The sequence below is a fragment of the Lacerta agilis genome, chromosome 12 (genome assembly GCF_009819535.1).
Source record: "Lacerta agilis isolate rLacAgi1 chromosome 12, rLacAgi1.pri, whole genome shotgun sequence".
NCBI lineage: Eukaryota > Metazoa > Chordata > Lepidosauria > Squamata > Lacertidae > Lacerta > Lacerta agilis.
Genome location: NC_046323.1, coordinates 14,046,936 through 14,066,198, shown reverse-complemented (window position 1 = coordinate 14,066,198; position 19,263 = coordinate 14,046,936). Strand labels below are relative to the sequence as shown.

At 42.5% G+C, this 19,263-nt stretch overlaps 1 protein-coding gene across 3 annotated transcripts in view; it reads right to left on the bottom strand.

Annotated features, from left to right (window-relative positions):
* OSBPL10 (oxysterol binding protein like 10) overlaps positions 1–19,263 on the bottom strand; it is a 76,621-nt gene that overhangs the window by 15,850 nt on the left and 41,508 nt on the right. For all 3 annotated transcript variants that reach the window (XM_033165379.1, XM_033165378.1, XM_033165377.1), the window contains one exon: positions 3,035–3,181. In XM_033165379.1, the coding sequence (XP_033021270.1) occupies positions 3,035–3,181 (147 nt within the window). The remainder of the gene's footprint in view (positions 1–3,034; positions 3,182–19,263) is intronic.

Here is a 19,263-nt window from a genome sequence, read left to right as displayed (position 1 = left end):
TAGATTTATATGCTGCCCTTAATCATAAGAGCTCAAGGATCTTGGTTGGTAAACAGATGCAGGGCACACCTAGCAGCCAGAGGAGAATGAACCCCCTTTACCTGTCCCAATAAAAATCTCTCCTCATTGACTAGCTAACAGTAGACACCTTTCCATAACTCACCTGCAACTGAGAATTGTACCACCACCAACCTGGCAGCATTTTGCATTGCGTTTTTTGTTTTGGATTCTTAAAGAACTAGGAGACACACTCAAGTGGAAAGCCCCACGCGAGAGAACAGGCAAAGCAAGCGAACGAGAAGATGGGTGACCTAGACAAGGCTTCCCATGCTCCCTGTCTCATTGCGGTTGTCGCCACTGCTGGCGGGAAGACGCAAATGACACCTCGCTTCCAGTCTCCCTCTGCCACTGGGAGATGGAAGGCTGCATTTTGAAACTGCAGGCTTCCTTCCTTTGGCCAAGATTACAGCAGTCATTGCACAATTTGATACAAAGTGGATATGCTTAGACAAAACTGTGCAAAGCCTAGAATTCAACAGCGCACTGACTAAAATCAACACAGACATCACACGATTAGCTTTAATGCTCTGGGATACTCAGCTCTGAACTCTGCTATATTTACTAAATGATTAGGGTTGCAAAAAAACAAACCTCAAAAGATCAATCAGGGCGAAGAATGAACCCAAATGGACCCGATTACTGATGTGTAAAGAATGTGAAATTTAGTTCCAGCGCTTTTGAACAGACGAGAATACAGATAGATTCTCTGCTGTGTGGACTTCCTACACAAACCTTTTTGCATAAGAGAAGAGTTGTGAATATCTAGCATTTTATCACAATGCTGCTGGGGGTTTCCCTCTCTAACCCCCTGTTATCTAAATATTGTCTCTTCCCTTTTTATTTCGGCTATGTACCCAAAATGCTGAAACCCAATACAGTGGATGCTCAGGTTGCGAACACGATCCGCGCGGGAGGCGCGTCTGTAACCCGCAGTGCCATGTCTGCGCACACGCGGGTGCAATCCAATACTTCCAGGTTCGGCGTGGTGAGCAACCCGAAAACACGCAACCTGGAGTGGCTGTAACCTGAGGTATGACTGTAAATATTTTTCTAAAATACCACAACAGATCCTTCCATTGTTACCAAGGAAAAGAATTCTAAAACAATTTCACTTAGCCATATTTATTCATTCTAGCATCATCCTTAGATAACCATTCTGATTGAAAAGTTCTCCACAATGTCCTGAAACATTCAAATGAATATTTAATAATATTCTGTTCCATGACTGCCAATACATTTAATTCACGGGGAAAACACATATTTCACTAATGCCTCTGCTCCAGCTGCCCTTTATATTTTCATTTGGTCTACGAGGTCAAACTGAGAAACCATTTTCTTTTCATGCATTATTCAGGAAAGTACTCTCTTGGTGTATTAGGTTACGACACCAATCAAAGTCAGTGGTTTTTTGACCTTCCCATGTTCAGAAAAACGACATACACTCAAGACGACAACCCAATATAATGAGAGCTTTTTGCAGTACTCCTGCTATATTTCACAAGCTAAATACTCTTCATTATTTACATATAGGGATGTGGAACATTTCCCCAAAAGTGTGGACACTTGTGTATTGGCCATGTCACGAGTGTACTGTGTTTGACAACTATTAGAGGCAATTTTGTTTTCTAACATGTTATAAAAAGAATGATTTAATATTAAATAATTTAGCCTTGCGTGGTCAACAAATTTTGGTTGGATATGGTAGTCGGTAATTAAGTTTGGTCACCGATGCCTCACTTGCTTCCCCCTCCAAGGTATGGGGTCCCCAACACAAACATGAAAGACTGCTCTGGTCTTTACAGACTACTCGTGGGAAAGAGGAAGGTCTTCGCTTTGCAGTAATCCACTTTTTATGACCAAGCGATCCCTGTCCACGAACCACTGAGGCCAGCACACCATCCCAAGCTACCAGAAGATGCTTACAGCCATTTCAGCAACTTGGCTTTCAGAAACACACACACACACACACACACACACACACACACACCAGATTATGCACCTGTTCTTCAGAAGGAGTGCGGCCTATCTGGAACAGACAAATGGCCCCCATTCACAGAACCACCTGCCAACTCTCCATTTTACAAGGAATCAACATAATGGCTCTCTTCCAGCCTACCACCAACGACCAGACACCAATACTTGCATGGCCACACATGGTTCCAGATGTAATAAGAGTTAGGTATCATCTGCATACTTCGGGTGTGGTTAACCTGTGAGGTCCCTTTAGGCTTGTCATTAAAAACAACAACAACAACAACAACAACAACAACAACAACAACTGGCTGCTCCTATCCCAGCCACCCCTCACTGTTATGCCATGGTGTCAAAAGTTTTTTGCATCCCAATTATTTAAAATTCAGTTTAAAAAAGAAACACTGACTCCCTGCTCCCTGCTATGATACTGTAAGCTTTGTGACTTTCCAAGGCCCCTCAAATGTCCATTCTTTTTTTCTTTTTTTTTAATTCTCCTGTGGGGTGGGTTCCTGATACAATTCAGTGATGCCACACGCCCCTCAAAATGTGTCTCTTAACAAAATTAAAAACTGACCCCATCTACTTCAGCCATACTCACTTTAAATATGGCTCCTAGAGGGCTGCTGATAGGTCAGTGAAACCCTTGCCCCTCTCCCCCCCCCCAAAAAAAAAGGGGTTAGCCACACCCCTGCTTTTACTTCTCCTTCTGATTTTGCCCATGAAGAAGCTGGAAGCTTCAGTATTTTCAGTCATAAGAAATGGTGTCAAAGTACATAGTATGAGTCAGATTGAACTGCAAAACCTCCCACAAAAAGGAGGATCAAATTGGTAAAGTGGATCAAATTTCTTACACTCATTTAAGGGAGGCAACACTTGGAACAAACGTTGCCATAGCAGATTTTGTGGAGAGGTTTGTGGCAAAGTCCAATGAGACTGCCTGTTTAATAGCATATGACTCTTAAATAAGTTGGTTTGAGGAAGAGGAGGAGGCGATACATACCCTAGTTAGGTCCATTCCAAGTTTGAGTTGCGAGATGAGGTGAAGAATTACACTGCGTTGATCGTCCAGGACTCCTATATCTTCTTCTTCATTATCTTCAGTATCTGTCACCTCATCTTCAACTAGGATCAAGTCACGAGTGGAACACTGGTTTCGGGGTGGAAGGGAGAGAAGGAAAAATATATAATCAGTATCACCAGCTGGACACAACAAAGAACAATATGGCATGAATTCATATGAGCTTAATTACAGAGATCTCTTAGAACACCAGATTATTTCCAAATACTCACTCAACATTGCTAACTGACTAGCATAATCTTCAGCAAGTTATGAACAATTACCAAATCCACAGCCATAAGGAGTTTGCAGAATGAATCTGAGCATATACTATGAAGGCACCACTTTCCTTTTTTTTTTAAATGATACTGTCATCTTACTCTTTGAACATTTTGGATGCTACGCAGCAGGACAAATGTTCTACTATCACCTAGTAAATCAGAGAAGGATATACAGGTAAACATTTGCAGGGCTAGGGGTCAAATAATGAATCAGCTAGCTAAGTATTTCAAGCAGACTGGTTGTAATAGATGAAAATAAATGGATCAGTCACTATTTTAAGACTATGCATCTGGCAATAACAAGGCTGCGATGTTCAGGATGCCCTAACTTCTGGTGTTAATGTTGTTCATTTTTCAGACATATTGGTGTGTGTTTCAAATACCAACTCCTGTACTCATTCAAGAAGAAGAAGAAGAAGAAGAGGAGGAGGAGGAGGAGGAGGAGGAGGAGGAGGAGGAGAAACTAAAGGATTCCTTGTCAAAAAAGCAATAATCTGTACCTTTTTAACTAAAAGTAGCAGGATTCCAAATTTACTAAGATAAAGGCATTTCCTGTTTTCAGGAGGTTGCATGCATAGTTAGTTCTTCTCAAAAGTCTACTCACTGAAAATAAGAGACATGGCTAACTTAGGTCCATTAATTTCAATGGGTCAACCTGGAGTAGAACTAGGGTTACCATATTTCAAAAAGGGGAAATCCGGACACAAAAGTTGATGAGCTTTTTATTTTATTTTATTTTATTTTATGTTTGTTTTATTTATTTAGGCCAAAGTTGTTGAGTTCCCCCCCCCCCAAAAAAAAAACTTTTTCAAAAATGACATTTTTGAGCTATTTTTAATGAAATTCGCCAAAATCTACACTTCCGACATGGGTTGCCATATATCTGGATTTCAGCGATTTCCTCCCGGACACTGTTTTCAACAACCGAATCCCAGCTTTCCAAACATAACAGAACTTAGCTGGCCACAACTCAAGGAGTTTCAGGGAATGAATCATTTGGGTTAGGCCAGGTATTTCTTGAGGCTATATTACTGCTTTGGTATAAACTAGACACCATGGGAAATCTTGCCTCATTTATATTTCATTTCATAAAAGCTCAGCAACAGTTCCATAGTGGTAACTGCGAAATGAACCAATAAATAATTTTAAGCAGTTATAAGAAGCAGTGTGAGAAGACAGTTGCTCTCTTGGTATTATGAGGGAACTGAAAGAAAAGGAACAGATCAGAGAATTTAAGGTCCAGAAGAAAATAACATGTTTTACTGAATCTTTGTGACTTCACACAAAACTGAATCCATTTTTTTTTTTTACCTCCCAAAAGCTGCTTTCTGACGTTCAGTAACTTTCTAGTGGTCAAAAACACGGAGGGTTCTCTGATCTACATTGTACCCAGTTAGGTGTCATTATATAAGCAAGTTACAGAGTAGAAATTCACTCAGACCCCTCAATACCTTCCAAAACAATATCCTTGCTCTCCAATCAACATATACAGCCTTATCTGGCAATATAATTCCATTAGAAGAGTAGCTGTAACGCTGCCTTCAAAGATAGCACTGCATTAACTACATTAGCTATATCCATTTAAGCTTTGTACATTGCAGTAGCTCTGAAAGAGTAAAACAGCAACTGTTCTCCCCCCTGCCGCCGCCAAATAATGCAAGGCGTTAATAACCAAAGGAATAATAGTCTTTCGTACGGTTATTTTACCGTACTTGTTAACTTGAACGAGTGGCTTCGATTTCAACGGGATTTAAAAGTGAGCACTGCGCGCAAACTAATGGTGCAATTTTATCCTTGGGTGTAAAATAACATTCCGCCCAGAGTTAAACACAAGAGTTTAACCTGCAAAGGGGAGGGGAGGAGAAGACAGAAAGAACTTATTAACGGAGCGTCAAAACTTACAGAGGATGTTTCTAAAGCGGGTTTGTTTATCATCCAGCTCGACCTCATTGAGCGTCCCGAGCCACGTAACAGCGCTGCTGTTTTCGGTGGCTGCTGCCTGGCTCCTTTAATAACAGGCAAGCTGGAGCTAGGAATTAGTAGTACCAGGAAGAGTCAAGAGAGGCCTCCCCTCCCTGCTCTGCCCCCACCTCCTTTTTAATTTCCACTGAATTTGAAAAGCATGATGTCAATTCAGCACGAATCTGCTGCCTACCGTTCCAGTCATGTGACACGGGATCAGCGAGCTTAAACTACAAATCGCTTACAACGGGAGAAATGGTGCTGTGCTTGGGGGGGGGGACACCCTGGGTCTCTTCCCCTCTGGGCACAGGAGCTAACCTTACAAAAAGAGCATCTTGTTCGGTGCTGAGAACAGGGACAGATTTCAGCTAGCAGAATAATAATAATAATAATAATTCCCAATTACAAAGGGCTTCTAAAAAACAACAACAAGATGTCAGATTCCAAGTGCCTCTGCAGAAGCGGAAGAGCTACCCTATACCAGATTATAAGAAGCATCTTGCAATTTTGCTACAAATTTATTAGAATTAAAGGAGAAAGGGTTACAAAATCATCCACACACACACACACACACACACACACTCACCAGGGAAGGTTTACATCAGGCTTCCTCAACCTCGGCCCTCCAGATGTTTTGAGACTACAATTCCCATCATCCCTGACCACTGGTCCTGCTAGCTAGGGATCATGGGAGTTGTAGGCCAAAAACATATGGAGGGCCGAGGTTGAGGAAGCCTGGTTTATATGAATGAAATGTGAGTTGCTGCCAATGAAGATTAGGACGTGCATAGGCAAACTCCGGCCCTCCAGATGTTTTGAGACTACAATTCCCATCATCCCTGACCACTGATCCTGTTAGCTAGGGATGATGGGAATTGTAGTCCCAAACATCTGGAGGGCCAGAGTCTGGTTTAGGGAAATGCATATAAAGCCATCAGTTGAGAACCACTTCATACATGAAACTGTCCCCACAGACTTGTGTCTGCCCCAGCAGTAGAAAGCATAGAATCATAGAGTTGCAGAGTTGGAAGGGACCGTGAGGGTCATCTAGTCCAACCCCCTGTCATGCGGGGATCTTTGACCCCATGACCCTGAGATTAAGAGGCTCTATTGACTGAGCATGCCAGTACATGCACGGAGAAGGGAGGAAATTTCCTTCCAACTGCAGGCTTTTTTGTGCGTTGCAACTGCTGTGTTTTAAAGGTCCACTCCCACCAACAACCCCCCACTTTGGATCCTGCGAGGTGCTTTTAAAATGCCACTCGGAAACAAAATCTCTGAAATGGTCCCTTAAAAAAATAAAAATAAAGGACATATCATGCAACCCGTTCTGCATTTAGTAATTACACTAAAGGTCTGTTGCTTAGTGGTAGAACATACGCTCTGCATGTAGAAGGGCCCGAGTTCAAATTGTGGCAATCCCTGTCTGAAACTCTTGAGAGCCACTGACTGTAAGCATGGACAATACTGAGGGTCTGGCTCATAAGAAAGCTTCCTATGTTTACTTTGAGCCAAGTGTGTGATGTTCAGATGCATAAAGCAAAACTGAAGTTCAAGCAGGAATTAAATTTGCAGTCCTATACTCACTTACCAGGAGGTTAAGCCCCATTGACTCAGTGCGACTTCTGAATAGACATGTATAGGATGACAACACTGCACTTTGCCTTTTTAAAAATTACACTTAGGCAAGGTCTGTGCCTAAATATAACAAGGAACAACTTTTTGCTACCATATATAAACAATTTGATCCTAGAATAAAGGGTCAAATTGGGGTTGGGGTTGCAGCCATAGTCTGTATCCAACACATTTATCATGAAAAATATGCCCCTAAGCACAAACCTGTGAGGCTTCTGATGAATTATATATATATATATATATATATATACACACACACACACACACACACACACATATATATATATATATATATATATATATATATATATATGTAAAAGTTACACACACACACACACACACATATATAAATAATAATAATAATAATAATAATAATAATAATAATAATAATAATAATAATAAACTTTATTACGGTCATAGACCAGCAATATATATATATATATATATATATATATATATATATATATATATATATATATATATATATAAAGGTAAAGGTATACGACTCTAGGGTTGCGTGCTCATCTTGCTCTATAGGCCGAGGGAGCTGGCGTTTGTCTGCAGACAGCTTCCAGGTCATGTGGCCAGCATGACTAAGCCGCTTCTGGCGAACTAGAGCAGCACACGGAAATGCTGTTTACCTTCCCACTGTTTACCTATTTATCTACTTGCACTTTGACGTGCTTTCGAACTGCTAGGTGGGCAGGAGCTGGGGCCGAGGGATGGGAGCTCACCCCGTCGCGGGGATTCGAACCACCGACCTTCTGATTGGCAAGCCCTAGGCTCTGTGGTTTAACCCACAGCGCCACCCACGTCCCTAAAAGGCAGTATAAAAGGTAGTATTCCTTTTAAAAAATAAATAAATTACAAACCTAAAACTAAACAAGTTATGTATAACCAGATTTCAAAAACTACCTCCACGGCCACTAAATTGTGTTTGATGCATCAATTTAAGCTAGATTAGTTTGCAATGATGTCTACCAACCCACAGCTCATTGAGTTTATCATGAACACTGTATTAGTGTGTACAGAAAAAACATCGCAATGATTATCAGTATAATGTCACCTTTTCCAGAGGACACTCCAGTAAATGACTGATCAATTTACTATTATGCTCTATAGAGAGGGAAATTATTGATAGTTTTAATACACTCTGTCCTTGCTCTAAGTAACGATCAGGCAGTATGACCTATTGAATTTGTCAAAGCACATGGTCAATGGCTGTGTGTTGCACTCCCAAAAAGATCCTGTTGCACTCCCAATTAAGATCCTGTTAAACTCGTATCAGACAGCGACGGCACAATCCTAGAAGTGTCTCCTCAGAAGTAAGCCCTACTGAGTTCAATTTTACCTCCAAGTGAGCAAATACCACTCACAGCCCCAAAACACACACCTGAAGCAATGTTTGTTTTTTAAAAGAGGAGTTTGCTTCTAATTGTAATTACTTGCATGTAATTACTTGGCCAACAGCCAGGGATGATGATGATGATGATGATGATGATGATGATGATAAAAAACCGGGCTCAGGGCGGCTAACAACAAATAAGACAATGATTAAAACAACTTAAAAAACAGCATAAAAAACAAGCATCAGTGGTATCACCAGGGCTAACTGGCCAGGTTAGTCATGCTAGGCCAGTAGGGAGACCAGGGTGGAATTTGAATGTGGGGACCCAGAAGGTTTTCTTCTGAAAAAAGGGAAGGGGAAAAGGAATAGGAATAGGGGATCAGGCTAAATTAAAGGCCAGGCGGAATAACTCTGTCTTACAGGCCCTGCGGAAGGAGGTCAGGTCCCGTAGGGCCCTAGTCTCATGGGACAGAGTATTCCACCAGGTTGGAGCCAACACTGAAAAGGCCCTGGCCCTTGTGGAGGATAATGGGAGTCATATAATCAAATAAATAAATAAATTCTGAATGACCACAGGTTCCCCAATCCTTAATTTAATGGGACACATTCAAAGTTTTCTAAGTGTAAAGAAGATCTTCGGTTGGCCTGCTGTTCTTTATCTTCTTTTTCTAAGTTGACACTAAAACGTTTAGACAATTATAATAATAGATCATATATTTAGCACTCTTACAAAAAGGATTCTGATACCCTTTTTAGCATTACTTCTAACAAACAATGCTGGTGGCCCAATTCAAATACATGATATATTATGCTCTCAATTCTATTTTAAGTTTTCTTCCAGCATTTTGCACCAGTATTAAACTTCAACAAATGAAAACAACAGACAACGGCGCATTCTAGAGCAGCCAAAAAGGGGGAGAAGGGGAGGCAGTTCAGCCAAGCAAGTCTAGTCCCGTAAATTCTGCATGTAACCATGCGTTAAAATGGGCCGTTTCCTTGAAATCTAGTATCAATGCCCACCAGGGTATAAACACACAACACAGTGTAACCTGCAATTAAAATTTCGTGGTTATTATAGCCAGAATCTCCCCCAAAAAGCACACCTGCCTTGTTCCACTCTTTCAGGGAGCGGTAAGGGCTAAGTGGCTTCTATTTCTCAAGCAGCAGACTTCTGTGAAACATGGCAAACTCGTTTTTAAAAAACCAAGGAGACTTTTCAAAAGCAGTTTCTGATATGGGTGTCTGGTGTCAAATATTCCACGCGGATATGCTCAAGGCCTTGGATGCACCTAAAGTACTTCTTTGGATCCTGGCCAATAACATTTGGCAATGCTGGGATGACAGAGAGAGAAAGATCAAAACTAATTACAATGTTCGTTTTGAACACACGGTGAATCTCAAGGACAACGCATCTTAATCAGAGCTGCTATCAAATAAGCAAGGAACAGACCAGCACCAAACGGAGTTGATATGAATCAAAGCAAGCAGTGGCCCTTATAGGTTTGTCCTTAATTGAAAAGAAAGAAAGAAAGAAAAAGACTTAAAATTATTGCTGCAGCTAATATTGCTGGGTCTAGATTTTTTTTAAAAAAACCGACAATACTAGAATAATCCCCATGGTTCACTACAGGTTTTTGAAATTTGCAAACAGGATTGAACACTCAGAACCTTAACAGAGTGCCTTAACAGATCAGCCTTAAATGTCTACCCAGTCCAGTATTCTTTGCAATAATAATAATAATAATCCAGAATTAAACAGTTCACTATGAATTGGTCAGTGGTCAGAGGGGGGGCGACATCCACCTTTTGCCAAACCCTGATATGCATATGCCACATAAAAATCCCAAGAATCTGATCAAACATTGGGGTCATGGCTTGGATCTTAACTTTTTACTCTGTAAAAGGAAGGAGTAGCTGTTCATGGAAGGGGGAGCAGCCCTCATGGAAGTTGGGCGAGTATAACTCAACAAGTTAGCAAAACATTAGGCTCCAAGCTTATGCAACTATTATATATTTACATGGCGATGTGCATTTCCTGTTTTTATTGGAGAGATTGTGGAAAACACACATCTTATCCAGGGTGTTCCTCTTCCCAAGAGAAAATAAAGGCAGAAGCTTTGGCTTAAAAAGGCATTTGCTACAGTATAAAATATGTACGCAAACAGGTTTACCAGGGAGATTTTACTTGCGTGCACAATGTCTGTTGCAGCAAGCTATAAAAATCAAGATTAGTTAGATTGGAATAAGTCGTTTCTGTCAATGCTGCTGCAGCGGGCTTAATGTCATTTAATTCTACTTTTAGTGTAATTGTACATTTAATCATCTGAGCTAAGCATACCTTACCTGGGACTTTCCAATTGATTATGTCAGATGTCATATTTGGGTGGTCCGATACAGCAAATAAGCTTAGAACAGCAGCATTTTGCCAAACAGATTAATTTAGCCCTACGAATCATTAGAGGCTAAAGGCATTTGCAGTACTATGCAGCCTAAAAAAAGGATTTAATCAAGCATAATGGAAAAAGACGGGCCACAGTAAGAAATCCTTTAATGTCTCTGCCACACAGAGGATGTGCCTTGCTATGTAATACTGAACATGCTCTCGTCAAAGCTGAAACTGTTCACTTTCTGGTAAGCGCAAGCAACAATGGCAAGGTATGCTTATCGTTTAGTCCATGTAGGATCATTAAAAGCTTGCATTTCATTTCAAGTGCAAGGCAAAATGAAAACATCCCGATGTCAGGTAATTCCTGTGTGTGCCTGTGTATCTCTGCAAGCTTAGCAACATGTCTATTTTGTGCAACTATTTTTTTTATCATTCATACAAATCAAGATGCCATAAAGATCAAGTCCAATATGAAGTCACCTTGCATTAAATATAAACATTCAGAATATACTCTTTTTAGCAAACTAGCCAGAGCAGCAATGCGCTTCGAGTTCGGCACAACACAGCCTAGTGCTACTCACCTGGGAGACATATGAACTGGTCCCTGGGCTAGCACCCGAGTGCCAGGATGCCATAAAAGAAACTACCACCATCAGGGACAGGACTTGGCTAGATCTTTTCTCTCTGGTGTACTAGGACTGTACCACATGATGTTAGAATCTCTGGAGCATTGGTAGCACTTCTAAACTCTAGAAAAACAGAAAGCAGCGCTTGCAGTTCCTAACATGCAGATCGAAACACAAGGAAGTGATGGGAGATAGAAGGATGAAGATGATAGTCAGAGGGAGCTAGCAAGTGACTAAGAAAGGGCCTGAGTCTGCAGTAGGGGGACAACTGGGGCCCCTGCGGATCACAGCAAGGGAGAGACACAAAAATTCCATACTGGGTAAGGAGCTAATTATCCACTAACTCAATGAGATGAGTAGGGAAGGAGGAAATTAGGAGGAAAGGAGTAAGTAGGAAAATGGGAGGGTTATTGTAAACATGTTTTTTTTTTTAATAAGTCAGCACAAGTGCTGGAACGGGAAGCAGACTAACAAGGGGAAATTGAAACAGGAGCCAAGATAAAGGATAAGGCCTAGGAGAATGGTCTACCCACCTGGGGCAGGAAAGGAGCTGGTCACTTAAAGAAACATGACCCAGGACAAGTTGCACCTATGCTGTCACAATGATCCTCAATGATGTATGCAAGTCATAAGCCATTAAGTTCAGCTTGCTCAGGACATGGGTGCTTGGGATTTGAACCGCAGGGCTAATTCACTCATGGCCTGAAGTATATTAAATTCCATCACATCCAATGCGCAAATAAAAAAAAGATTCTTTTCAAGCCTATGTAAAGAAGGTCTGAAATGAAAGGGCTGGAAGTCTTCACAATCACCCCAGGCACCTTTAGAAAGTACTGTAGCACGTTTGGCGATTATCAGGTTTTGCTTGAAGAGGTCGAAAGTATTCCCCTATTCACAAAGCACTGCCCCACACTCCATCCACCCTCAGCTATTGATAATTGCATTGTTTACAATGGGATCCTCAATTAACATTCAAATTATGATGCACCAATGCAGGGATGGGTAATCTTCTCGCTACCACCTCACAACACCACATTTGGTGGTAAGAAGCTGCATACCAGGGGCCAGAAGTGAGCTAGGCCATTCACACATGCACACACAATGGAGAGGAGATGTACGGAGGTGGCTCTCTCCCCACATGCCTTCCTCCCATCAGAGTTTTGTTTCCCCCATCCTTCCAAACAGTGATTTCCATGGAGGGAAGGTACACAGGGATGAACTCTCCCTAATGCAGCCTTCCTCTTCATCACGATCACACTCCCCACCCTGACAAGCAGCAATATTTGGCAGCACGCATGGGGAAGCTGTCTGGGCACTCGTGCAGTCCCTGCATTGAAAACAAGGACTGAGTGTGGCTTGCTCAGGTGTGCGGTAATGAAAGCAAAGGGATGTCAAAAGTAGCATCCGAAATAGGCAGCAAACAAGACCTGAGAAGCCAAGGATAAAAATGGGTGTGTGTGGCTTATTGTGGGACAGATTTTCCCCCCTTTTGACCTTAAAAGCAAATTAAGAGGAGCACGTTCAGCAGAATCAGAGCATCTCCAATGGCTCTTATCTGAAAAAGAACTCCCCTCCACACACACACACACACACACACACTCACCTTCCAAAGTTTTGCCTAGATTCAAAATAAACTCCTGCACATGTTATCATCTCGAGTCAACAAGTTAGCCACTTAGCTAACATCTGCCCAAGTTGCCTTGGCTTTGCAATAGCCTACAATAGCCTATTCATCAAACAGTTTTATGAGGGGGGAAGGGGGAAAGGTTGTGGAGTTGAGTGAGAACTGTGGAATAAGCAGAATGCATTCTTCAGACAGACACTCCCATGGAAGAACAGTTGCTCCATTCATCAAGCTTCTTCTGTCCTTCCTATCAATGTGATGTCCCCTCCAGCAAGCATAGAGGCCTTGGGGAGAGGTGGGGTCTTGCATTACTTGTGTGAAGGCTTGGACACCTGCTGTTTCTTCTCTTATCCAAACGGCAGTGGAAGCGAGAACCTGTCTGTGATTTCTGGGAGTTCCTTCTTCCTAGAGGAGCAAAGACACTCACTCCTAGCAAGCAGAACTGTGGACACCTGGAAAAATCCTCTCTTAGCCACCTGTTATCTCACTCCAGACTAGGAATTTGCTAGCCCATATAATTTGTTTGGACACACACACACTGCCCACTATCTCCCTCTGGTATGAATACACACAAAACAGGGGGGTAATGTTAGCACATCCCAAATTCAGAATAGATGCTGAATGAGACAAAATCAATGGATACATTCCCAAACCTGAGTCTCCAGCTGTTTTCAGACTACAATTTCCATCATCCTTGACTGCTGGTCTTGCTAGCTAGGGATGATGGGCGTTGTAGTCCAAAAACAGCTGGAGATCCAAGTTTGGGAAACACTAAACCAGGGGTCCCCAAACTAAGGCCCGGGGGCCAGATGCGGCCCAATCGCCTTCTAAATGCGGCCCGCGGAAAGTCCGGGAATCAGCGTGTTTTTACATGAGTAGAATGTTTCCTTTTATTTAAAATGCATCTCTGGGTTATTTGTGGGGCATAGGAATTCGTTATTTTTTTCCAAAATATAGTCAGGCCCCCACAAGGTCTGAGGGATGGTGGACTGGCCCATGGCTGAAAAAGTTTGCTGACCCCTGCATTAAACTAAAAGAGCACTAATTTTTTACTACTGGTAATATTTAGCTGTGTCAGTCTGTTTCCTCAGGGGAAGGTTCGTTCTGTTTCAAGAAACAATTCAAACCTCATTTTATTTAGTTACTTGCAATGTATATTTTGGATGTTAGCCAAAACTCTCCCCCCCCCCGCTGCCCCTCCCAGTCAGTTCATGAACTCTAATTAAGAGAGATGCAATTTACAGCAACACACAGAAGTCAGAGGAAAGCCAATTACTAGACGAAATCTGCCTGTAAATACTTAAGTGCCATGCCAACACTCCAGGAAAAAGAAGCACCCTGCCATGGAAGTCCTCCTTTTCAGGACCTATGTAAGCTCGCTTGCCAGATATTGCAAAGTCAAAAGCATGCTGATAACATGAAGCAACAAACGTTGCAATCAATGCTATATTCTGTAATTGGGACAGAAGCCACAAAGCCTCTCAAACAGTCTGCTATCTCTTTGAAAAAATACAGTGAGAATCTAATAAGGCGGCATGTGTGTGTGGAAAGTGAAGCAGTTTTAAATATGTTAGGGGTTTTTTTGGGAGGGGGGATGTTTCAGTCTCGATGATGCCCTAAATCCCTTCCAATTCTTGGGATCCTGTATTCCATGAATGTTAGACTCTAGTAGAGAAGGTTGCCAAGCCAGTCAGGCAAGTTCCTTAGTAAGACAATGACCTAAGCTGGCAATTTGACTGCCCTGATCAGCATCTAAAAGAATGAGCTAAGTTGCAATAGCTGCAGCTGAAGGGGAATAATAGGCCCAAAGTGGGGAGGGCTGGGCTAAAGAGTGTGCGAGAGAGCAGCAGGAGGCATGGATTTTTTAGTTCTGTGCTGGACTTTGGGGCTCCCCTGGCAACCAGCTAGGGAAGCAAAATCTGTTGCGGTGTTAAAGCTGCGGTCTCATGCTCGGGTTGTGTACATGTACAAATAAAACCATATATCCTAAAGACACTGCAGTCTCCGCAGACCTTCATTTCGTGGAGACCAAACCTTGGGAAAACCTTGGAGCCTCTCACTGTTCAGAGATTGGGGTAGCATTTATAATCAGAGAACCAACCCCCTGCAATGAAGGAATATGCTGCTGTCCCATATGGGGGATTGAACCTGAAACCCTGACATCATCAGCACCACGCTCTAGCCAACTGAGCTCTCCATTTCTATACACTTCATTCAGCAGCTTATGTGCTAAACTGGTTTTTAAAGCTCTTTAGGTATGCCACTCCCTACCTATTCAAGGCTGCAGAAGTCATTATTCGTGGAGGATAAGACAGGACAACCCTCAGAACATTGGAACAGGGTGAAGCAACTTGATGATGGCAAGTGCCAGATGAGCGACTCGAGTCTCACTAGGCTAAGAGGGGGAGGGAGGGAGAGATGGGTGCGACCACGTATTGACGATGCATCACTCAGGATATCCCATACACCCTCCCTGAGCAGCTCCCTGTGGATATTAAACAGAGTAAATGACAAACTGCAACCCTGTTGAGACACCAGTGTTCATTCTATGAGACAGAAGAGATGGTGGCCATATGGGATGACTGAATGAAATGGATTTATACACAGTGGTACCTCCGTTTGCACACAGGATCCCGAGGAATTCGCAACCAGGGGTGCCTGTTCTGTGCATGCGCAGGGCACGTAGAGAGCTTCTGTGCATGCGCGGGCGGCGAAACCCGGAAAAATACTGTGCGTATCCAGAGGTACCACTGTATGTACATTACCTATGTACTGAGTAAAGTTGTAAGCCAAAATTGGGTCTTTCACATGCAAAAGACCCATTTTTTTAAGTGTGTGTGTGTGTGTGTGTGAGAGAGAGAGAGAGAGAGAGAGAGAGAGAGAGAGAGAGATCCCATTTTGGGCTACAAGTAGCATCTCTTTTGCTCAATTTAGGCCCAAAAGTGAAAAGACCCATAACATATTGAAATAAATTTTGGGAGCATCACTGAAAAGATGCAGAACAGACCGTGCAAAATCTGAAAACAATGCAAGGGAAATAAAATCCATTTTTTAAAAAAGATTTCGCTTAGGGTTAAATTTGTTCACAGCAGCAAATAGGTGGTCTCTCTTCTGCATAATACAACGGGGTAGTTGAGCTTTTTGGTTCCTCACTGCCAGATCGGACACGTGGGGGGACTTGTCGATCACATGATGTCACTGTAACGTCATACGATTGACAGGTGAGCAGAGCTGCTGCCTTCTCAATATCCCTTCTGTGGCTTTAAAAAAAAAATTGCCTTGAAGCATCCTCTCTTCTACTTTAAAGCAAGGGACAGGGGCTGTTTCAAACAGTGCTTTTCAGAGAGTGCTCAAAGGTAGTCTCTACACCAGGGGTCAGCAAACTTTTTCAGCAGGGGGCCGGTCCACTGTCCCTCAGACTTTGTAGGGGGCCGGACTATTTTTTGGGGGGGTGAAAGAATTCCTATGCCCCACAAATAACCCAGAGATGCATTTTAAATAAAAGCACACATTCTACTCAAGTAAAAACACGCTGCTTCCCGGACCGTCCATGGGCTGGACTGAGAAGGAGATTGGGCCCAGGCCTTAGTTTGCCTACCCATGCTCTACACTTCCACTGAAAGCACCGAAAGATTGTCTTAAAGGAGAAGAAGAAGAGGAGGAGGAGGAGGAGGAGGAGGAGGAGGAGGAGGAGGAGGAGGAGGAGGAGTTTGGATTTGATATCTCGCTTTATCACTACCCGAAGGAGTCTCAAAGCGGCTAACATTCTCCTTTCCCTTCCTCCCCCACAACTAACACTCTGTGAGGTGAGTGGGGCTGAGAGACTTCAGAGAAGTGTGACTAGCCCAAGGTCACCCAGCAGCTGCATGTGGAGGAGCGGAGACGCGAACTCGGTTCCCCAGATTACGAGTCTACCGCTCTTAACCACTACACCACACTGGCTCCGCAGAGAGAGAGAGGATCAATTGCTGGTCAGTGTCTGAAAGCAGACTGAATGAGGCAATGTGCCTTTTGAAACAGCCTCTCCTTCCTCCAGCTGCTGGACCACTTCCCCGTCTGCTTAAAGGAGAAGGCAAAGGGTTTTGTTTTTTTACTCTCCACTCATCAGCTGGGAACAGGGTAGCACAGCCAATACAGGATTAAACCCTGCCCTCCCGCCCATCAGCTGATGTCAACAGTGATGTCACGCCTGGCAAGCAAAACTGGTCCCCTGCTGATGGGCCAAGGTTGGCCCACAACCCAGATATTCCTTACCCCAGTTACACAACCAACATTGCCTCATTCAGTCTGCTTTCAGACACTTACCAGCAATTGATCCTCTCTCTCTCTGCGGAGCTGGCATTCCTGATATAAAACAATACTCTCTCTCCCCACCCTGCACCCCCAATAATCTGCCAGTTCAACTCCTTCCAATTATGTGGGCCATGAAATCAAGCGGTCGGCAATGTTTAGAGGAATCAAAACTTATTTTCCGTAGGCTGCATATCTAAAGCGTAAAAGATGGGATATAAAAAAAGTTTTACTACGTAATTTTAAAACTGAGTCTCTCTCCTTTTAAAAATAAATAAATAAATGGGAGGGGGTATATGAAGGGCAAATGTGCATTTGATTCTATAAATATCTAGGCCAAACCTTACAATTGTGTGTGTGGGTTTTTAAAAGGGGGGGGGGGAGGCAGGGAGCCTGCTTGCAGCCTGGGAGGAGGGCCAAGCCTGAGGGGTGAATCAATGCTCAAAAAAAATCAATGGAATGTACATCTGTTCTTTTCGCAGCAAAGGCAGGGAAAAGCCTAGCTTACCCACCCTAGGAGAGGAAAATCAATGCACTCCCTAAGTGGAGTTTTAAAAGCAGCCTGGGTTGGTGGTGAACAGAACAGCTAGAAAGGAAATTCACCAGGTTTTGGCGCATGGAGGGGGAAGAGAAACAGAGAAAGTCGGAGTCCTTTGAAAAAGAAAGGAATTGTCTCTTTGGAATACCTAGTGTTGTTGTTGGCATCTGATGTCTGTATCAAGAGACAGCTATCTAGCGATGCCTATCTTAAAGGGTTATTTTAAGGGTGACTAAAGTTACTGCTTTTCTGAAGTGGTTCAAAGCACCTTGCAGGTATTCAGATACCGGGAGCCAGGCGTTAACTACAAAAGTGATCCACCGAGACTGGCCTGGTTGGCACGTAACACTAAGCCAAGCTACGGCTTAGCAAGAGCAAACAACTGCAGGAGAGGAGAGGGCAGCAGCTGACCTCCTCCCCTGTTGTTTTGCTGCTGTGCTGAGCCAAGCCATGATCTGGCTTCATGTACCGTCCAAACCCAGGCTTATGGGTTAAGCTTTCTTCAGGCAAACCATGACCTGCAACTGAGATTTGCCCTATGGCTCTGCAGCTTGTGGTGTGTCTTGGGACAGCGAAAGCATGAGCAGAGGTGTAGATGATACTAACTTAAGGGGATTTTGAGCTGATTTGATGTTTCCGTGTATAGCTTCGCAAATGACACTTGGCTGTATTTCCCCCTTTATCCATTTTCTCATTTATCAGGTTTGTTGTTGTTGTTTTGAAAGTGCAAATTATACTCCGTGAACCATGGGCCATTTGAAAGTATAAAGTAGACAAAAGTTGAGCAATTTAAAAATGTCTTGCTCATTACAAATTTTTAACTTTCATATCTTTGGGTTGTATCCAATGAAGCCACCTGCTTTGAGGGTTCCCCCAACCCCCAGATACAGTCCTTGATGTTTCATAAATTAGGGTGCTATGATGGAAGAAGGATGATCCACAAAGGAAGAAAGTTTCATAGGCAAAATGTGGCCAGAAATCTCCACAATCAGGTACATCTATATGGTTATTTACTCTAGCTTTACTCACTGTTAGGCAAAAATCACCATGATAGATAGATGATAGATAGATAGATAGATAGATAGATAGATAGATAGATATTGCAATTCAAAAATTTACTTTCAAATGAGAAACTTAAGATTTACAAAAAAAAGAATATTAATGTCTTTGAACAAAGGGAGAGAAGTCTACTTTGTTAGTGCTATATTTGTTTCTTTATACAAGTCTGAACCTGTTGTTGCTGTTGTTTTAAATTAAAATAAGAAAACATGAGTTTTACAAGTGCCTCATTATGAAAACAAAATCCTGCAAAAGGATTTTTAATCAGCATAAAAGCAAGCAAGAACTAGTAAATTAGTTTTTACTTCAATTTATACAAAACAGGGTACAATTGTGTATTAAATTTTTTACTTAACATTTTTACACGAATAAGCAAACACATCCTTGTGTCTTCAGCTTTTGACCAACTACACATACAGGTGA